Source organism: Miniopterus natalensis, chromosome 1 (assembly GCF_054644295.1).
Source record: "Miniopterus natalensis isolate mMinNat1 chromosome 1, mMinNat1.hap1, whole genome shotgun sequence".
Lineage (NCBI taxonomy): Eukaryota > Metazoa > Chordata > Mammalia > Chiroptera > Miniopteridae > Miniopterus > Miniopterus natalensis.
The window spans coordinates 22,255,155-22,277,937 of NC_142081.1; the positions used below are offsets into that span (position 1 = coordinate 22,255,155).

At 47.4% G+C, this 22,783-nt stretch overlaps 1 protein-coding gene across 1 annotated transcript in view; it reads right to left on the bottom strand.

Moving 5' to 3' along the window:
• The window catches only part of RGS6 (regulator of G protein signaling 6), a 101,206-nt gene that overhangs the window by 49,204 nt on the left and 29,219 nt on the right, over positions 1-22,783 (bottom strand). The window contains exons 2-5 of the mRNA XM_016208144.2: positions 11,094-11,144; positions 8,026-8,132; positions 6,691-6,742; positions 326-390 (exon numbers count right to left, since the gene is read on the bottom strand). Coding sequence (XP_016063630.2) covers positions 326-390; positions 6,691-6,742; positions 8,026-8,132; positions 11,094-11,144 — 275 coding nt within the window. The remainder of the gene's footprint in view (positions 1-325; positions 391-6,690; positions 6,743-8,025; positions 8,133-11,093; positions 11,145-22,783) is intronic.

Below are 22,783 nucleotides of genomic sequence, written 5' to 3' on the forward strand. Positions count from 1 at the left end.
GAACATTTTTTCATGTGCTTATTTGTCATCCTTCTGTCCTCTTAGGTGAAGTGTCTGTTCAGGTTCTTTGCCCATTTTTAAGTTGAGTTGTTTTTTTATTGCTGAGTTTTGAGAAACTCAGCAATAAAAATTCTTTATAGAAAGATGCAATTTTATTGTGATGGTAAGAGGAGCTGAGAACGAAGGAGGGAGAATAGAAGAGGCTTCCTTTCCACTGTCTGAAAAGGACTGGGGAGTGAAAAAGGGAAAACCACCAGCTCAAACACAGTTGTAGATGAGTGAGTACTCTCCTCCCATACCTACCCTGGAAGATAACCATACTTACTGCTTCATAGTCTGCCAGTTCTAGCCGTGCTTTATTCTGCATTGTCCTCTTACAGAGATAGATGGCTGAGGGAAAAAGAGAAATTATAACACATACAAAACCAGTGTAGTGGAACCCATCCATCCATCCATTCATCCAGCCAGCCCAGCTGGATAAGTGCCCAGCTATGCTGTGAAGAATATGTTTCTAGGTGGAATCCATGACAGCCCATCTCTAGGAATCTTTCTACAGTCAGGGTCAGACAAGGACCCCATCTTCTAAGCCTGACAACTCCCCTCCATCTTTCTTCTCTCTTTTACCCCACACATCCTCCATCAGGATGACGTTTCTCAAACATAACCATGTTACCCTCCTGCCTAAGTGGCCTGCATTGACTCCCCAGTGACCTCAGAAGAAAGGTCGGGCTCCTCAGAGTAGCATATTTGGTTCTTTAAGACCCAGTCTGCTTGGCTCTTCCCTTCCCCACTCAGGCATATGAGGCTACCAAACGTCTCTCAGCTCCACTCCTCTGCGGATGTGTCTGCTCCATCGAAGCCCTTTCCCTCTTCTCTCTTCTTTCCCTCTATCTAGCAACCTCCTCCTAATCTATAAAGACCCAGTTTGATGTTCCAGATAGCTCGGTGTCCCATCTACCCATCCTCAGCCATGGAGCCTAATTCCAGTGCACTGTAATTGTGGATTACTAGGCCGTGCCCCGCTCTAGGCTGAAGGCTCTTCAAGGGCAGAGGCTGTGTCCTACTCAGCATGAATCCCTGTACCTGGGCCTGGTCAGCCAGTGGAGTCAATGAGCAGTGGGAAAAGAGGGAAATTTAGGTCACTCTTCCCAAGCTAAGGAAGGGTTCTTGGCCCTAAGTTGCCAGGACATCCTTCCTCAGACCTGGCCTTCATTATTGCCTCTCCCTGCCTCAGCTCCTTCAGTATCTCCCTCCTTCTCCAGTGCCAAGTAGACCCGTCCAGGGAAGACCAGAGATGAACGGCATGAATAACAGCAGGATAACCGGGAGGGAAGGCCAGAGAAGACCCATCTGTTGTTTGACAACTTAAGTACAGCAAGATATCTAGGCATCTCCTTGCTGAATTAACCAGCCTCTTCCATGTTGTCTAACAAATTTACCGACGGCAGCCTAGGGTATGCTGGAACCTTCTGCTCACACCAGAGTTGTCTGTGGATGAGAGTCAGTTATGTTTGTTCTTAAATCTGCTTATGTTAGGCACAATTGTTATTTTAATAACGTAAGTGCACTAAATATTACACACACTGATACAGTTAATGTGAAAGGAGCGAGAGTTGTTTCTATGAAGTTGAATGGTTCGGAACAACTTGATAAAGGAGTGTAGGCTAAGACAATTGCTGATGAATTTGGTGCAGGTGAGATAACGGAAAAAGTGAGAAAAAATAACGAAAATTTCAGAGAAGTAAACATGCGGGTTGCTTCAAAAGTGATTTTAAATTTTTGATGTACTTTAAAGATGCCCAAAATGGATGGTTTATTTTGAGTACAGTTTACTTAAGAAAAAAACTCAAATTATTGGGACCCATAACCACAGTGACTTTTTGATCCTACCTTAAAAAGCTGCTGAATGAATATTCCTTTGTATGTCTTACATTAATATGAAGTCATTAAAGTATGTATACATCATTTTTCATGATTCTCTATTTACCAACTTTTTAAATGAACCAAGCAGCTATAGCTCTCTACTGTATCTGAAAAAGGTACTCTTTTTGGTCGCTTGGACCACCAGTTAGTCAGCCTGTGAAATTGGGGACAACCTAGAGCAGGAAGCCTGGCATGTCACCAGCCCCAGCAGGCCTGGTCTCGGTGATGCAGGAGCAGTGCAGGTCAGAGGAGGTGGCGGCTGTTTTGACAATGCTGCCTCAGACAGTGTTTTCTCTTGGCCAAATGTGAAACTCAGGGAAGTCTAGGTCAGGCTGGGGCTTTATTTAGGCAGAATCATCCTGAGAAATTTACAACCCATTTGGGTCAAAATGGGCCAGCTAGTTTATGAAGTATAAAGTATTCTGTGCAAGGAATGAAGAGCTGGTACTATTCCTGATGACCATGAGTTACATGGTGACATGTTTTCAGCCTGCTTCCCCTGAATGTCATGTATTAGGGGATCTGTTCACCAGAACTAGGGAGCTAGGATGTGGCTATGGAGTGGACCTCTCTGCTGGGTACAGACCTTCCCTGGGCTTGACTTCCCTACCATGGCGCCTTCAACAGTGCTCGCTCTAACATCTAACCAATCAAACGACTGCTGGCAACAGTAGCCAGCCCTATAATAGGGCATCTGGGGGACTTGTTTGAAGCCCAGATGTTGAATTTTCCTGGATATTTAATTTCTCATTGAAGAAGCTCTGTCTTCTTGCCCTCATACTTGGCATTCCCACCCTACGGGCATCTCACTTGGATGACCCACTGCCATCACGAGCTCAGTGTGTCACCATGACAAAAATAGAACACGTTGCAGAGGGTGAACTGGTGGTTGCCAAAGGGGAGGGGAGTTAGGGGGTTGGGTGAAAGAGGTAAAGGGATTAATAAGTACAAATTGGTAGTTACACAATAGTCATGGGGATATAAAGTACAGCATATGGATTATAGTCCATAATATTGCAATACTTATGTATAATGCCAGGTGGGTACTGGAAATATCAGGGGAATACTTTGTAAAGTATATGATTGGTTAGCTATTGTGCTGTAAACCTGAAACCAACACAAAATAATACTGAAAGTAAACTATAATTGAAAAATAAAAATAAAATACACAAACAGTCAAAAAACAGAACACATTAAAAAAATTTATAAACAGAATGGATTCCTGTGCTACATGTGTAACTAAACATTTAAAAAAATATTGACCTTATCTTGTTTCAATGTACTTAAAAATCTGACTCCTTTTCCAAAATATCTGTACTAGTGACATCATTATTAACCATAATCCCCTAAACGAGGAGATTGCATTTCTCTATTTTCCTTATACTCTCTAACTACGTTTTAGGGCAATGGGATTTTAGCATTGAAAGTGACCTTGGCAACCATCAAGTGTGGACCCCTCATGGACAGATGGGAAAACTAAAGGCCACGAGAGGTGAATTGATTTACTCACAGGCTAGGTGCTGGCGGAGGTGGGAACAGAATTAAGGCCCAGTGCAGAGCTTCTCCCACCATGACATTCATTGCACCACTTACTTACCCATTCCCCATTTAAGAATATCAGGAGCTGTTTCAGGTGCCGGGAAGTCACCGTGCCAGCAGCTGCCACTCACAGGGCTCACTGAATGCCAGGCACTGTGCCAGGGGCCTTCCCAAGGCTCTCTCACTCCATCTTCTCAATAACCCCAGGAAGTGGGTTCCGTTACTACCCTCATTTTATAGATGAGGAAACCTTTTCAGGTCATCCTCCATTACCGGGGACCTACAATGGCTCCCTAAAACTGCCAAATCCATTCGAAATGTCTCTCCTTGACTAGGAAGGCTTTTTAATAAACCTGCTCCTCCCAAACTATGCACCCTTCTCAGCTGTTCTTTACCAACGTAAGACCTTTGAATACTCCGATCAGGCTCCTCGCGGTGCCCTTCTTACCCCTATCATGCCGCCTCCCTGGAAGGCTTGGAGCACGAGACAATGCCACGCATGGGACCATGAAAGGAGCATGGGCCTTGGAGCCATTTGGATCTGAGTTCAAATTCTGCTGCGTTGCCTGGTGGGCGTGGCTCAGTAGTTGAGCATCGACCTAGGATCCAGGAGATCGAGGCTTGGTTCTCAGTCAGGGCACATGCCCGGGTTGCAGGCTCGATCCCCAGTGTGGGGCCTGCAGGAAGCAGCTGATCAATGACTCTCCTCTCATCAGGTGACAGCAGCTGACACAGAGTAGGTGATCAATAAATGTTTGCTGAATGAATGAAAGTTCCTGGTTCTTTGTCGATCCAAACCATACCTATTCTGAATTCTTAGCTTCAGTTTCACATCCTTTCTGGTAAGAGGGCCACCACAGAACCAATAAGATCACACATCACCTTAGGAGTAGTAATACCAATGAACACTGAGGTTTTATTTACTCCTTATGACGTGCCACACACCAAACCTCACTGGCATTTCATTTAAACCTAATGAAACAACACTAGGAGACAAGTACTATTATTTTTCTGCTTTTACTATGAGGTTTCTGAGGCACAGAGGGGTTAAGTAACTTGCTAAAATCATACAGCTAGTGGAGCTAGTCAAAGCTGGGCCCATTGTGCTGAATTCTCTCTTGGTAAATACTTATTTTATTTTCTGACTAACCTGCTTTGGAAGTGCTGGTGAGTGATTTTGAATCCTGCACCTTAATTTCTCCATCTGATTTGCCAAAATCGAGGCATACAAATTAAAAATAATTTTGCTTTAATGACAGCCTGATATAAACTGTTATGTCTATCCCTGTTTATGCTGCACAACTAAAATTAGAAAATGGAGAAAACCTATAGAGAAAGGGAAAATAATGCCTGTTATATGCAGTGTCAGATGGCCTACACTTTATATTCAAATATTTTAATCTTACTCTGGCCCAGGTACCTGGTCCTTCCATCCTCCCACCCTCACTATTGTCTGGAAAGATATTGGTTTCCACCTCACAAGGGCCCATGGCTGCTGCACAAAGCAGCTATAATCATTCAAATTCTGAGTTGGACTTTTGTTAGCAAAATTTCAGCCCCAGAAACACTTGTTTTATGAGCAGCCAAATGCAGCTCCCATTCTGAGCCAGAAGCCTTGCTGCACCCACTTATCACATCGTTTAGGGCGCAGCACAGTTTGAGAGGGACCCGCAGGCAGCTGATGAGACAGCAGAGGGGCCTGTCCTCTGTGTAAGGGCCATTTTCCAGACTTGGAAACAGAACATCTGTAACCTTATTAGGAATGCCTTGTCCTCAATTCCATCCTTAGGACTGCTTCCAATGCTAGTTACCCCTCCCTCAAATGTGTGATCCGGAGGGTGTAGCTTATGACACAGGTCTCCTGGACTGGCTCCCCGGAACACCACCCAGACAGCTGTCTCTGCCTTCCTGGGTCCACAATCCTGCAAGGGGCCTGGGAGAAGCTGCAGGTCTCAGCAAGTGTCCCAGTGCCGAGGAAAGCCACTGTGACTGCCCAGCAGCTGAGTCAGTGACAAGGATGCTGTGCATAGGGGCAAGTGCTGCTGAGACAATGCCACGCATGGGACCATAAAAGGAGCATGGGCCTTGGAGCCGTTGGGATCTGAGTTCAAATTCTGCTGCATTGCCTGGTGGGCGTGGCTCAGTGGTTGAGCATCGACCTAGGATCCAGGAGATCGAGGCTCAGTTCTCAGTCAGGGCACATGCCCGGGTTGCAGGCTCGATCCCCAGTGTGGGGCCTGCGGGAAGCAGCTGATCAATGACTCTCCTTTCATCATTGATGTCTCTCTCTCTCTTTCCCCCCTCTCCCTTCCTCTCTCTGAAATCAACAGAGACCTATTTTTTAAAAATGTAGACTATAGTTGGAGATATGTAATATTTATTTTTAAAAATTCTGCCACATTCACTGAGTACTAAGCGCCTTTAATAAAGAACCAGAACCATCAGCAAATACTCAGCTAATATGAGCTATGCCTCACATGTACACTGGGGGTAGGAGAAAGAACAAGGTGGACCAGCCCCAGCCTCCTGGAGCTCCCAGACAAGTGGAACACAGTGTGATAACTGTGATAAATGTGAGGATGTGGTCCTGCTGGGCCTTGGGTTCTTTATCTGAAGTAGAGGGAGAGTATCATTTCCTTAGAGGACTGGCACATAGAAATACTAGACAGTCTCCACAAAGAGCAGAAGGCAAGAGTCTGATAGGTTCTTCCCTTATAAAGGTAACTCCCTGCTTACCCAGCTCCAGCTTTACCCACTCTTCATTTTCCTAGGCCAGGGTGACTTCTGTGTACCCCTCTCTGGCCTGTCTCCATTTTCCCTTACATTCCAACTAAAAAAACACCAATGGGTCATTAACAAGTGTTAGCAAGTCTGTGAGAAGAGAAAGGGTCAGGGGGAGGTGGCCCCTCCCAGGAAGGAACAGTCACAGCCACTGCCCTGCAGGGTTGCCGTGGGATCCTAGTTTTCCACGGCCCCATAGAATGAACATATTGGCCACCCCTGATAGACTTCTTCCTTCCCCCATTTCCTTCCCATGGCTGCATCTTTCAGTGGGCTCTGCCTTTCTTCATTATGTGCACAGGATGTTTATTACATGTCAACGCTAGGACAAAGGGCTGAGCAGGGTAAAGAACCTCTTCCCCATGCACTCGGTCACCAGGCACCAAGCATTTGTCTTCCACACTCTCCGGAGTAGCACTAAGTGTGGGCTGTGCCTTTACTGCTCACCATAGTCTGTGTTTTCGGGCTCCCAGCAGTTTGATGGCCAGAAGTATGGAGCCTGCAAAAAAGCAGAGGTGTCAGGACTCAGAAGCACGTCAGCACTTGCCCTCCCCTGCCTAGGGGTTCGGGTTAGCCCCCCCCTGCACCAGTGAGTACCCCTCCCTAGGAGAGGCTCTGTCTCCATCTCCTCATGGTGACACCACACCCTGACCCGCTCCTGTCCTTAATGCACCTGAGGCCAGCCAGCATTTTAATCTAGGTGTTGAAAAATGAATCCAGGTAAACAAAATGAATGTGAAAATGAAGAGCTTAGTCTATAGGGCAAACATTTCTTATCCTTAGACAATAGAAGTCTAACTACAGAAGTCAGGTTGGCACAGTTTACTGGGCTCAAGCCCCAAGTTCCTGAATTGTGTCCCCCCCAAGTTCATATGATGATGAAGCCACAACCCCCTGTGGCTGTATTTGGAGTAAGGAAGTAATTAAGGTTAAATAGGGCCATTCGGGTGGGACCCTGATCCCATAGGATTAGTGTCCTTATAAGAAGAAATAGCAGGTCTCTCTCTCTCTCTTTCTGTCTCGAAAACACAACAAGCAGCAGCTGTCTGAAAGCCAGGATGCTCATCATAAAACAAACCCTACTGGCACTTTGATCTTGGGCTTTCGGCCTCCAGGATTGTGAGAAACCAGTGCCTGTTGTTTAAGCCGCCCATCTGTGGCACTTTGTTATGGCAGCCTGGGCAGGCCAGGACAGCCTTTGGCCCTGCCAGAAGAACTCTGCTTCCAGCCCTTTTGGTTTCGGCCTTGGCACAATCCCTTATCCTCTGCCCCAGATCTAGGACAGGATCTGAGAAGAGGAGTGGACAGTGGGTGGGAAGGGGTAGCAGGCAGTGAATAGGAACTGCCCAGCAGGAAGTCAGCAGGACACAGTAGAAAGGTCAAGGGCTTTGCTATCAGGCTGACTTAGTTCCAACCAAGGCTGTCTCTTAGATTTACTAAGTGCCCCATTAATTCTCTGTATGCCTCAGTTTTCCCATCTGTAAAATGGCTGATATTTGCCCCCCAGAAGTTTGTCCTTCAGAATAAATGAGGAAAAAAATGTATAAATTGTCCAGTAAATAGTAGGTTCTTCATGAAGGTTTTTTTGGTATTATTTGGGTGGAACAACAAATGGCCCAGACAAAAGTTTTCTTGAAAACCTTTCTTGGTTTTCCCCGAGCTGATGGGAAGTAAGGGTTGCCCCCTTAAATGCCCTCAGGTTGTTTTTTATTAAATGTGGCTCTAATCTGAGATCAGGGATGATAAAAAAAGTCCTTTGGGGGGAGGAGCTGGCAGGCCTACCTGGAAGCGATAAAAGGTGCCGTCCTCCTTCACGGTGAGAACGTGGTCTGAGATGGGAAAGATGTAGCCCTGGGCAGCTATAAGGCTTCCCAGGTGTATTGCTTCAACTGCGGGCCAGGGTGCAAGAGAGAGAAGTCATTAGGGAGCCGTCAGAGTGCAGGGCTACTTAGCTCAATGTAAGCTGAGAGCAGAAAGGCAACGGGAGTCAACCGCCACCGCCCCTAGATAGCCGCACGCTGATGGATTGATCGATAACTTTATGATATGATTGCATCGGGCTGGGGTGGATGTCAACGGCTGGGAGGCGCTGCCAGGTGTCTGGGCTCCTCTGGGCCCCAGCTCTGAGAGTCTGATGCTGCTCTCACCTCCCCGCCTCCAAGGCTTCCAGAAGAAAGTGCTCGTGGTCAGGAGCATGAGCTCTGGTGAAGACAAGCTGAGATATTTCACGTAAAGTGCTCAGCAGTGTCGGGCAGGGAAGGGCTCAGTAAGCGCTGGCGGCCCTGACCCATTTATTCTCATCCTTTCTGTCCTCAGCAGTGTGCACGCAGCCTCACCGCCCGCAGAGACTCCGGGCTCACGCTGCATTCCCCGACGGGACGGTCCCTTCTCTTAGGGACATAAAGCCAAACCTCACTTTTGTGGTGAGCACTGTAGTGGGCAATGGCACAGGGAGGCCCATCTGATAAATTATTTATATTTTTGCCACAATCAACACGCTGTTTTGTTACTTTAGCACCAGCCATAAATAGATTCACATAAATCATTAAGAATGTATATTTCTTCTGAGCAGAGCTAAGAAAAAGAATGAATTTAAGTGATTCTACTATGCATGATAATATAAAAGTAACCTTTACAAATATAAAAGTACTTTTGCTGGTAAAAAACTAATTTTTCCATGTAGAAATTATTGACATGAAGAGGGATCTCTAGGAGTTATTAATTTCACAAGCTCTAAAAAATATTTTAAGCAACTTTTTTGGCTTCACTTGCCAACTTTTCAAGGGGTTGCATATAACCCAAGCGTTGTGTTTATAAAGAATCACCTATCCTTCAGAAGGAGCGTACACAGGTAACTGGTGGAATAAGAAAGAATAGAGCTTTATTTTACTTGCTTGGGGATGACCAGATTGCTTTTTAAAGTCTATATGCTTGAAGAATCATGGGTCCAGCGACAAAGGGAAGTTTCATCACCTGCGGCTGCTCCTTTCCCAGGAAAGGTAAGAATAAAATCCAGCACAAAGGTGACTTTCATGTCACCAGTCTAGGAGCTAGAACTCTGGCTTCATTCTTTGACCAAAAGGGCTTTTGCTTAGAATGTGGCAGACGGCGAGAGGAATGGGACAGAGGGGTGGAAGTTAGACATGTCCGTCTTCCCAGGGCCTTAGTTTGCCTCGTTTCCACCCTTCTGTTCCCAGCTGGTGAATTGTTCTTAACTCCTCCTGCTCAGCCACTTCTCAGACGGCAGACAGTTCCCAACACCTGGCTGTTCTCTCAAGGGCATCGGGTAGGTAGAGCTGACCTTCAGACATGACCTTTATCACTGTGCACCTTTCACAGAAGCTCCTCATACTAGGGCTGGAGAGGATTCCTGGACCTACTCTCCTGCCACTGGCTGGTCGAGGGTTCTCAGACCACTACTACTAACCACTACCATTACTACCACTACTACTGCTACTACTACCACCACCAACAGTAATAAAATATGTCAGTAATACAATGATTATTTTAGAAGGGCGAGGAGAACAGGGATCCTGGAAGAAGAGGCCACCATGAAGAAAGGTGGTCCTTAGTTTAGCATCATAATCAAATGAAATGTTGGCTTTAAATACACATAACTAAACTGGTAGAGACATATTCAGTCCAGTTTTAATAGGTGGACAATCAGAAGAAGCCAGGCTGCACAGGGAAAACACACAGGCTGGTTCACTTGGGCTCTTTCCTTCAAAGGATTGGCAGGTATAGTTTTCCCCTGTGGATAAAGCTCTTGACTAGAATTAAGAATTCTCACTAGTCGTGAGATGGTCATTAATCAAGGTGGTAAAAAAGACTACTGTCACCTCCATTAATGACCTGCTTTTCTGGCACTCAGGTTTCTGGCAACTATATTTAATCAAACTCTATGTAAACTGTATTGTTGTGTAGTCAATAGTATGTTAGGAGCATCAGACTAAAATGCAGGAGTGCCCGAGCTGACATACTGACCTCGGCAAGGAATCACAGCTCAAGGTCAGACACCTAGAAAGGGCACTTGGAAAAAATCTTTAAAAAGCATAGCAATTGGAGGCCATTTAATTTGGGTCAAATAGGTCTAATCCATAAGAACATTAGAATACATGTGGGGGTATTTATAAATATGAAATACAGGCATCGAGAACATTCAGTTAAGACAGAGGGTGAATAATAAATTCAGAAAAGCATTAACTAACAACACATGGGTAAAAAGCTATACTTATCTAGAATTTTCATTTTTCTGGAACTCCCCATTTTCTAATTATGCCGTGAAAATAAATTTTACTGCTTATTTACTGGTGGGAGGACAGACTTGGAAACTGTAATATTGGCTAGAGTTTGGCTGTTGTTCTTCTGGTAAGGTTTTCCTAATTGAAATGCATAATTAAAGTTGAAAAAAAATCATTCCTTCACTTCTTGCAGAAGCAAAAAACAGAAGGCATCTTAGCAAATAATTAAACATCTTAATTGTGGACCAGGCAATCTAATTTTAAGATCCAGCTCTAGAAGGCTGTGCAGCGACAGTGCTACAACTTATCTTTAATTGCTGTGGCTAATGAGAATTCAACTCATTTCACACATTGTTGTATTGGACTCTTTGGCATTCTCAATGGTTGCTCATTTCCTCAAAGGATGATTTAAATTTAAAGATAGATATTCAGTGGAGAAAATAAATCAACTTCATTTGTAAGTCAGAGGGATTCCACATCTCGGGATTCGCATATAGTCCCGGTTCTCAGGAGGGTAGGAGGGTCTAGTCTGGAACTTGGCTGTGGGATAGTGACTGATACCACGGGGGGGGGGGGGGGGGGGGGGAGTCAGGGTTGGAGGTCAAGTACCTGGGTCTTCGATGGACAGGTTCTTCATCAGCCACTGCACAATGTCAGTACCTGCAACGATAAAGCAATTCACCTGAAGACCCTGTGGCAGCAGAAACACGATTCCCTAAGAGACTCCTAACTTGAATTAGCACACACCCGGAGAGTGGCTCATACAGATGCTTTCGTACCCTAACAAATCCTCAGTTCACTTTGTCAGTCACAATCCCATTCTTTACCAAAAACAGCCACTTCTCATGACTCCGAAGGGTCTTGTGTCCACATTCTAGGGAGCATCTGTAGGGGATGTCCTGTGAAGACAGATTTTGATGACTTCCCCAAGACAGGCTGGCGAAGCTTTATCACACCTGGCCCTCAGCCTGTTTCCTGTGGGGAGAGGCCTCCTCAGTTGCCTACCTTTACTGACAAGGGCTGACCAGGTTCCTGAAGAAGTTTCTAATTTCTTCTGCCATGGGCCCACCCTGAAAGAAATGAGCCCTGTGTCTCCGGGAGACACGTCTATGTATTCACTGTCCCCTAGGTTACATTTCCCAGCGCTCCTGCATTTTGGCGTGGACTGAGTTCTGACAGTGGGCATGATATATGCCACCTCTAGACCTGGACTGTAAAAACTCCCACATGACCCTGCACAGCCCCATACACCTCTTTGTCCCCCATCTGCTGGCCCACTGGAGAGGACTTCAAGGGCCCAGGGGCGGGCAGGGCCACAATGTGGAAGGAGCCTGGGATTCTGAACAACTATGAAAACTGATGACCATTTTGGGCTCTGACCTGATTGAAAGTTTGTCATATTAAGCCCCAGAAATTTGGGGCTCACCTGTTTTGGCATCTAGTATTATGTTAACCAATTTAAAATTTTAAGAGTCAGAAGGTACTTTTAAAGCTTATTCACTCCAACCCCAGCCAGTACACGAGCCCCATCTGCAGTACTCTGGACAGGAGGTGCTATAATCCCCATTTAGAAAAACCCCAGAACCTCGGAACTCGTAAATTCTCTCCTAGCCAGCCTGTCTCAGTTAAACTGTCTTTGATTTCTAGGAGCAGAAACTTGACTATGTACTTGCTTTCTTTGGCCTTAGTTTGCATTCCGATGCTAGAAAAACAAACCTAGACTTTCTCACTCATGAGACAGTTCTTCAAATATCTGGGCAGTTCGTCTAACATGCTATCAGCGTCTCCCTGATTCCCCCCCGCCCCACCTTGGGTGAAACATGCCTTGTCCTTCAGCCATTCCCTTGCATGACACACCCTGGTTCCTTCACCATTTTGGTTACAATTCCCTTTTGTTTGCCTCCCTTTGAAAATGTGGTCCTCAGAACCAATATTTCTTAGGGCATGGAGGAGTCCAGTTTTCTGGAAGGTTCTGAACTTCTGATTAATCCACCTCTGTCACCCCAAAACCTCACTTTAAACCAGTGCAGACCTCCGAAGGTGGCTTTGTCATTTCAGGATGGGATGCGTGGTGGAAAATAGCAGGAAGGGCAACATTTCTAGATATCCCAGTCCTGGCGTGGGGGTGAGGCTTGGGGGGTGGAGCAGGGTGCTGCTGATAGTTCTGCTAGGATAGAGTCCCAGCTGAAAGACTGGAGAGCTGGCAGAGGGGTTTAACTATTGTCCTTTACCAGAAATAAAGCTTCCAGAGATTTGACTGGTTGCCAGAGGGGAGACCAGTTCAGGCCCGAGTGCCTGGACATTTGCTTGTCTCTGGCTCTCTGGAAGGTCAATGCACCCTGAGTAGTAGCTGCCGGGGTCCCTTCCTACTCTTTCTGTGCCGCCCTCCCAGGACCAGTCTTCACAGTCCCTGCATGCTCCCCGCGTCTCAACCTCAAAAGCGAGACTTCTAAGCTGTTCCCCACTCTTGCTCCCAGCTGGCATCTATGAGCTAAACTTTGGATCAAAATGCTCCCACTCACTCAGGCTCTGAGAGAAAGGGCGAGCATGTCTGTGTGCTTGTGCGTGTGGGTCCACTTCCTCCAAATTATACAAGTTCAACATTTGTCCTCGGAAATGAAGAACAAAGCAGAAATCAAATAAGAACTGTAATCCCAAGTTGGGGGTGGGGGAGAGACTCTAACCTGTTTTTTCCTCAAAAGAAAAATAGTTCTTTTTTGTGGGTTGCCTAGAAACGGAGAGGTTTCCAGCATCAGCAACAGCTCTCCCCAGGGCAGGCGGATTATCTTTCTGCTGAGCTGGCGGAACCATTATTTATCACCTGCCAAGACTGATTACTCACCCTGGGACAATGACAGCCCTTCCTTTCCCCTGTTAATTACTGTCATCATTAATATCCATGTCACTAATTAGTATTCATTCACATTGAAACCCCTTCCTCGCTGTCATATCCGCTCCCCCTCCCCTCCACCCCAGCCTGCAGCACTGTTGTCTGGGGTTCTGCCCCTTTTGGCTTTATGGGCTCAGCATCTAGCCTAATTGTCTCCCCAGTCCACCGGGCCCCATCTGCATTCACAGAGCTGAAGGATCCCATTTAAGCACTTTTTTTTTTGGTAAAAAAGGGAAAGTCACAAAGGCCCCTTTCCTTTTTCCCTGGCACGGTGGGGACCACAGGCCTCGGTTTCTTGTCCGAGTGAAGCCACCATGACAGTCAGTGTCTTCATCTGGGGGCTGGTGTGACTGTCCTTGGGCCATGGCTGAGGGCCGGGCTGCCACCCCTGGCAGTCCTGGGCCACTGCCCTCAGTCAGATGCAGCACCCACCTCCCCGCCAGCCCTCACATGCCCCTGGCACGGGTGGTAGATGTCAGCAAACACGACAATGCCCAGGGCTGTGCACACGCTCATTCTGTGGCCGTGGGGTACTCTGGGCTTCCAAGGACTAATCCAGGGGCCCAGCCCCCAGCCTGGCGGCAGAAAGTAAACCCCTGCGTGTTCAGCGCCAGGAACAAGGAAGGAAGGAAAATCTGTCACAGTATTATGTCCATTGAAAGGCCTACAATTGCTACACTGTAAAATCAGACAATAGTCCAACTAACCACCAGGAGAAAGCATTCTCCTTTTCCTTCCCTCCCACCCCCAATCATTCTTTCCCTCTTATTCCAAAAGGAATTTCAGGAAGATTATTTTCTGTTCTATCCAAAATCCACTGCTGCCCTTTGTGATCACTATTGGGTTCTGGCTCTTATCTTAGTCAAGCTGTCCTGCCAAGGATTTAAAATCAATATAAAAACACCAGGAACAAATGTGGGACAGTCACTCTTTATCCCAGAGGTCCTAAAACACTTGGCTGAAAGTTTTCTTTTTAAGGCGAATTTATCAGTGTATATTCCAGGGACATCATGAAATACACCAGAGGGCACCTGAGACGCTTGTTCCCAATGTGATAGTTTGTTAGCGTATTGATGTGTGTATTTATGACACGCAGGTAAGCTTATGTTCTATATGTATTACATGCATCTACTTCAATTATGTCATTTATATATATAACTATGTTTATTGGAAGGGCGTTTTGACACAACTCAAAAGTTCACTAGTAGGGGATTGAATAAATAAATTATGGCCCATCATACAATAAGTATTTATTGAAGACCTATTGTATTAAATAAAAAAGCATATTGAGAACCATGTATGTTGTAAAATGACATTTTTACAATAGAAAATATATATTTGTATTTATATTCCACTAGCTACGTATGCATGGATATATACAGATATGGAGACGGAGAGCCCTGGAGGAACGTTTAAACTGTTAACTTTAGACTGTCTTGGAGAGAGGGGAGGATGCATTATAGGAAATTTCTGTTCTTCACATTTCCTTATTATTGGAGTTCATAGAAGATTACTATAAGACTTTTTTAAAAAAATTTATCTTTATTGTTGCAAGTATTATAGCTAATATAAGACTTTGCACTGAGACAAATAGTTTTCATTTTAAAGATCATAGAGGAAAGAATTGGCCTCTGAGACTAAAGTGGAGCATCCAGGTTGCAGGTGAGGTGGGGAGGGTTGGGGAACATGAACCAGCCCCTGCTGTCCCCAGGCCCTGGATGCTTTCTGTTCCCCAGGGAAGGGCAGGGGGATGAAGGCAGGACTCGCAAAGCTGCCTTTTTCCTGAGGAGTGAAGCCTGTGAGGCTCACCCACGGGCCTCAAACTGGGCACTCTCTGGCCCTCTGACAGGCCCCAGAGCCTCAGAGTGGCCTTTCGTAGATTCTACCAGGCTGTTCGCCATAGTCCTGGAGTAAGGGTGACAACCTGCACCCCGCCCTTGGGTTGCTTACCCTTTCCTTGGGTACAGTGGGACTCAGTGGTCTCTTCCTGGTGACTTCCAAGTTGTGTCAACTCTAGATCATCGTAAACTGGGGTTGAGTAAGCTGGTAAGGTCTTCCAATATTTTAAGGAGCTCTCTTTCTGGTTTGAGGCAGACCCTTATTATAAAAGGATTCTATTCTGGGCTTTGCCTTCAGGTGTTTTAAGCTGCCCTGAAGAGTCAGGGATATGTAGAGCTCCCTCCCAAACAAGTCAGAAACACTTCCCCCCATTTCCCCCGAAGTATTGTGTCCCTCCGAGCCCAGATTAGATCGATCATGTGAACTTGATGAAAGACTGGTTCCAGTCACTTGCAAAATTCAAGTTCCCTGAAACTTGGTGGCTTATACATCCTGGTACTGATAACTGAAGTGATTGGTAATGTATTTATCAACCCTCACCATTAGGGAAAGACACTTCCATTTGAGTCAGCTGTTTCTGGCGCCCAACAAAAGATGAGACGGTTCCTGCTGTGAGGGAGCTCACTGCTCTCCTCAGCCAAGGTTATGGCTCGGCCTGACGCTGGATTCCCACATACCTGCCAAGGTCTCAGCTGCGTGAGCTTTAGGCCACGTCATCGAGCGTGTAGGTGCCACGCGCAGGCCAATGCTCGTGAAGGGGGAGCGGCATTCCCGAGGCCAGGGCTGTGCACTTGACCCTGTTATCACATATCATCTTAACCATGATTGTGTAAAATATAATAACTATTAAACCCATTTAAAAAATTAGGCCTGGAGAGGCCTAAGGCCACATAGTAAGCCTATTAGAGCAAAGGTTAATATCCAGGCAATCTCATGCCAAGTAGTATTCCCACAACACCATTCTGCCTGCCTTGTCTCTGAATCACGTTGTGAATCTTAGACAGAAAAATAATTGGAAAAGTGATATTCTGTACTCATTTTTTCCCCCAGAAGCAGAAATACTAATTTAGTGATGATAATAATAATTGCTACGATATGTTTTCAGCTAATCATTTATTGAGCACTTTCTATATTCCAGGCTTTGGAATAACCCTACTATAATAATCCTATGAGGTAAACAAATTATTTCCTTTTAGTAGATAAATTGAAAGATACTCTATATAGCACAGTCTTTACAGTTTTAGACTTTTCTTTCATGCCTTAGTTAAAGAATTAAAAAAAACCACAGGCAACAATTAGCTAGCAGAGAAAGCAAGAGGCATTGTTAAACTTGGCGTTGGAGGTGGGCACACAACCAGCTGCAGGAAAACAGAAAGAAATACAGGTGGAAGAACGTATGTGATGAAGGGCCTCGTGGCATTTCTGAGGCACATCGTTTGGCTCAGGGGCTCCAGTTTTTCCAAGGAAAAGCACGACAAATTTAACAGATACACACTTGCCTAGCAAGCATGTGAAGCAATAAAGCAGTGTTTATAAGGGCAGGCGACTCGGGCGGACTCATACTATGTCATTTACAAACTGTGTGACCCTGAGCAGGTTCCTTAACCAGCATCCACCTAATCTTCATTTCTTCACAAGTCAACTGAGGGAAGGAAATATGGGCTAAAATAAGATCATGTATGCGAAGCCCTTGCCACAAAGCCCATGGTTCTGCTGAAATAAACTGTTTATTATTAGGTCGCGTTTTTTCCTGTGTGCCTTCATCTCCTTACATGACACAAGGACAATAGCAACAGGACCTGCACAGGCTCTGAGGGTTGAAGGAAAGGCCGTCTAGCACGTGTCTGGTACACAATTAACACACATTAGCTATGATATGGTCCATGATTTAGGAACCAAGCGTCTAATCAAGTCATCTGCATGGCTGGGAGAAATGGCAGCCACTTGACATTCCTGCGTTATTTGCCTGCTTTATCATTTTAGGCCTTAGAGAGTTTCAAAGGTCTTCTGAGGCTTTTAGGAAGGGATCCTCCGATGGACAGCTTTTTGGATGGAAGGAGAGATGAAGGAAGGAGTGGTGGCAGGGAAGCATTAGGAGCCTGATGGGGTCTCACTGAGGAAGTGGGACTCCTTTCTGGTGCTTCTCTGGCCCTGCTCCTCTGGAGTATATTTCCTGGGAATTGAGGGGGGAAAGCAAAACAGGTGCCCTTACCCCACTGTCACTCAGTAGAATGTAACAAACTGAGCATCATTCTGGTTCTCTGACCTCCTTACATCTTTTTCTCCCTCCCTTATTTCCTCTTCTGCTCGATGCACCACCTTTCCACTCCCAGAATGCACCTTGCTCCATCCCACCACAGGGCCTTTGCGCACACTCTTCCCTGGGCCGGTAATGAGCTCCCCATTTTCCAGTCTACCTCTGCCTCTCACTGACTCCTGCAGTCCTCTGGCCCTAACTTCTCAGGAAGGCCTTCACTGCTCTCCACAACAGGTCCAGGTCCTCTAGCTTTCTTTTGCAAGGATGGAGTTCCTTCTCTTTGGAGCACCTTCCTCAGTTTGGAATTAGACATTCACGATGTGCTTATTTGATGAGTGCTTGTGCCCCCCGCTCCCCGATTAGTTTCCTGGAGCTACTGTAATAAAGTACCACAAAATGAGTGGCTTAAACAATGGAAATTTATCGTTGCACAGTTCTGGAGGCCAGAAGTCTCAGGTCCAGGTGTTGGCAGGGTTGGATCATCTGATGGCTGTGAGGGAGAGCCTGTTCCCTGCTAGCTTCTGGTGGTTTGGGACAGTCTTTGGTGTCCTTGGCTTGTAGATGCATCACCTCGATCTCTGACTTTATGTTCACGTGGCCTTCTCCCTGTGTGCGTGCCTCTGAGCCCACTTTCTCCCTTTTACAAGGACACTAGTCATACTAGATTAGGGCCCACCCTAACTCGCTCATCTTAACTAATCACAGGTGTGACGACCCTATGTCCAAAGCAGGTCACATTTTGAGGTGTTGGAGGTCAGGACTTTAACATATGAATTTTGGCAAAGACACAGTTCAGCCCATAACACTTGCTAAATGACAGCTCTGAGCGAGCAGGACTCTGTTCCTCTGTCTATCTCCAGCACTGAGCGAAGACCTGGCGTGGAGCTGGGGCTTAATAAATGCTCACTAATCAGTAGTTACATTCAAATACACATCATGTAACATGTATTCATCCATATGTGCATGTTCACTACCATTTCTCTCAAGTTTTTGTGGCCCATGGAAACCTCACCGCAGACCGGCAGCAACCCTGGCCGGGCATTCTCCAAACACTGCTTCAGAGCGCAGGTTCAGGGGTTTTCATCCATCACATTGTCTTCTTTCAAAAGTCACTTTTTTTTTTTTCTTCCCCAAAAAGAAACCTCAACAAATGAACGCATTAAAACCTATTAGGCAGCAATTCAGATGTCTCTTTTCCCTCATTCAGCTCTGGCTGTCTCCTGAAGAGAGGGAGAAAGTCTTCAAGTGTCTTCTCCAGGGGCGCAGGACACCGCCCCCCCCCCCCCCCCCCCCCCCCCGGCTGCTGTCCTGGCTGCTGTCCTGGCTTCCAGTCTGCAGGGGCCAAGCTGCCTGTGACTGGCTTGGGTCATGCATGATTCTTGCTTCTTAACAGGACTGCTTCTGCATCCCACTTGGTTTTGAACAGGTTGGAGGAATTAAATCCACACACATGAAGTATGATTTTGAACCCAGAGATACCCAAGCATCACGGCCTCATTCCGTCCTAAGCCAGGCCCAGCCAGGGCCCCCTCCCTGGGGTCTCCTTGCAGGCAACCGCGCCCCCAGCGCCCCGAGGCCGCACAGCAGGAAGGGCGCCCTGATGATGGAAAACCCCGGCCCCCCCCCAGCCCCCAGCCCCTGCAGTTCCACCTTCCCTGAAATGTAAAGCTTCTGTGTGCATTATGAAAAATAATAGGGGGCAGGAGACCAGACGAGGTTATTACCAACTCATAAATCAACCGGAGGCTCTGAGGGTTGTGGTGAGGCGTCTGGGATGGGCTCCCCCGGATTGTTATCTCACCCCAGCCCCCACGATTGATTCATAACCTCATAACCCTCCTGCGTCCGAATCCCAAGTCTTCTATCTAATTGTCAGCAGCCGAGTACATGATTTGCAAGAGGATGTGGGCAGCGGCAGATGTGGGGGTGGGGGAGAGATTAGTTTTGTCAATCAAAAGCGTCCAGGGCGAGGTGCAGAGCGCTGGGGATTTAGCCCAAGGATCAGCTTATTAAAGAAAAGGCTGGATGTGGCCGCATTGATTGGGCCTCAGTGCGGGGGAAACAGGATCACGGCCACTGTGGGTGTGTAGCCTCCGTTCCCTGAGGGTGGCTGCCACTCATGACCGCCTTCCACTTGATCCGAAGGCAGAAATGAAAAACAAGCAGAGCTGTGGCTTTGGGGAGAAGTGATCTAATGCCACGTGTCCGGAGGCTTCAGAGAGCATAATAAATATTTCGAAGGCTGCTGAGCGTTTCTGGGATGGCTGGAGGGGACCCAGTGGCTGGATGGCATCAGGGGCTTTATTGCCTCCCAGTGTTGTCTAATGGTCACCTCATTTGTGCAGATTTGAATCGAAAACATGGTTCATGGACAGTTTATATTTAAATTAATCTGTGGGGCTAAGGCTTTCTTGAGGGAAGCAGGAGGGGAGAGTTAAGAGATAGCCTTCACGACGCCCAGTTCTGCAGGCTGCAGTCACTTGCCTAGGATGGGATCTGCCTAAACCACACGACTAGGGCAAGAACACTGATACACACGCACAGTGTGTGCTAAGGCTTGAGTTGCAAAATGCGCTGGACATCTGCACACACCTGAGACAGGCAAGGCGTGCACAGTAGAAGTGTGAGCAAGCCAGGTTTCAAGCAGAGTCTGGGACACTGATTCTTAGGCCAAGATTTTATTGATGTGGCACTAATTTCAGTTCCAGTTCCCTGGAGCTCCATCTTACTGAAATGAACTTGGTTTTTGTAATCACTCAGACCTGAGTTCAAATCCCGGCTCTGCCTCTTGCTAGCGCATCACCTTGGACAAGTTACTCAACCACTCGGAGCACCAGTTTACCCGCCTGCAAAATGGTACCAATCACAGAGTCTACCCCAGATCTGTTATATGTATAAAAATGAGGACATGGAGGTGGACGCTTGGTGCAGCCCCTGGCCCTGCCCGGGCACACCATCGAATGTTGGTTACGCTCTTTCCCTTTCCACTTACAACTGACGCACACTCTCCATCTGCCCTAAGTGGAACCTGGCTTGGAGCTGATCTCTTGGGCAAAGAGCCCCAACCTGGAATTAGGCCTTTATCTCACCCCCTGTCCCCAGGACAGTTCAGAGCTTACTCTAGCTAGGCTCTTTCAAGTCTTTCCTTTTCATTCAGATAGATGAGCTCATCCTTTAAAACATCAGGCTGGGACCTTCTCTATCAGCAGAGGATCCCCCAGATCAATTTCCAGTTCCTGATGCAAAACATCAGAAGAACCCCAAGGAATCCCGAGATCTCTCCTTCTCCAGCTCCAGCCAAGCCCTTTGCCTGGCTTTTCCCATGGGAGTGGCCAGAAGGCAGGTGGCCTGGGTGTGAATCCAGGTCCCCCTCCCACTGGCTCTGTGACCTTAGGGATGTTCCTTGCCCCTCCTAAGCTCCAGTCTCTGTAAGCTCTGAGAGAAGCCCAGTCTGAGAGCATGAGCATGAGGATAATGCCTGTAAAAGTTCAGCGCCGTGTCCTTCAGCAAATGCTCAGCAAACACTGACATTATCATTATTGCCATTGTCATTATTCTGACGCGAACATTTCATTCATTCACCTGCAATGGTGAATAAGACCCGTCCTTAACCATGCAGGTGCAATGGTGGCTACAAGGGCTCTCACCGGGGTATCTGTGTGGCGCTATGATGGGGCCCCAGACAAGGACATTCAGTTCCAGCTGACTCAACATCAGGAAAAGATTCCCAGAGAGGGAGGTGTGTAGGATCAATGGAAACTGAGAAAGGACAGACTGAGGGGGGAAGCATTGGATACAGAGTCAAGGACTCTAACAGAGCTGCCCGAAGCAGCCACACTAAGGACACAGTGTGACATCTGACATTTATATCCAGATCAAGGTGGGTCCAACAGCAAGTCTCTGCGAAAGACCAAAGGGTCCCATGGGGGCAAAAGTCACCAGCATGCGCTGGCTCCACCCACGTGCAAAGCACTGTGCCAGGCATCGGGGGCTGAGTTCCAAGATGAGTCAGAAAAGCAACCAGGCTTCAGAGCTGAAGGGAAATGACCTCAGAGCTGCTGAGAGATGATCTCATGCTTTCCCGGCACCGGGATGCTGGCCTTTCCCCCATCCCTGCTCTCATCCTGGGGCTCGTGGCCCTGGCTGCATTGTCGTGACCCCTCCCTGCAGTCTACCTCTGGTAGGTGCTGTGCTGCGGGGTCGGTCTGTCGCTCTGCCTTCCACTGTCGGTCGCTGTCCTGGATCCAGAGCCCCTTTCAAGCTTCAGTGCCCCCCCCCCCCGAAGGTGCTGTGCACAGGACAGCAGCCCACCACCGTCTCCCAGTTCCCGTCTTTCAGGGCAGCCAGCAGCTTCGGGCTTCTCTGGGGTCTGCAGACACCTGCCTCTCCAGGACCCTTCACCTTGACTCCACCCCAAAAAACAGCCCTGAGCGCTGAGGGCAGAGAGCTGGGCGGTCTGAGGGTACAGAGTTGTCAGTGACCATAAAGCAGAAGCAGTGGCAAAGGGACAGGAGCTGGTCAGAGGCCTGTGTGTCCTGACCCTGCTGAGGGCTGGCGAGGGCCCCAGATAACCAGAGGCCAGCAAGATGGCATCCGCTGCCTTGGTCATCAGTGAAACTCTGGGGCCCCGTCCACACTGCTCCCCTTCCCTGCCCCACTCGCTTATCCTGAAATCCCCCAATCTTTTTCTTTAGGCATTTAAATAAGGGATCAGGTCCTGGCTTTGGAGAAAAGCGAAGTCAGTCCCCTGAGAGTGGGGGCAGCTGATAGAGTCTACAAGTCAGGTCTCCACGCCTGCCTTCCTGGTGTCTGCAGGCCAGGTTCTCAGGTCAACAACATGCCCACGTGGGCAGAGGGGGCGAGGCTGAGGGGAGGAGAAGAGGTCCCTGAGGCCTGCAGTGGTCGGCTTCCTCCTGTCACTTCTTCAGCCTCTTATCCCCGCCCCCCTCTCTTCTAGACGGACAAGTTACACTCCTGACCCACCCCTCAACAGCTGTGACTGCCCATCCCTTATTACACACCTGCTACACACACATGTACATCCACAGCCATCCACAGCCATCCCCACGCAAACACTCAACTCACACCCACGTGCAATCCCTCACACATGCATGCACAGACACACACATACACAAACCCTTTCACACTTCACAGACATCTAGCTGCTTCTGTAATACGTCTGCATCCCCCAAATCCTGAAAAACAATAAAAAGAAGCTTGGGTTTGGAACACATTTTGAGGAAAGAGCTACTTTTATCCCTTAGAAATCTAAGTAATACAGAGCCTAGGCCACATCTCTATAGTTCTCATATG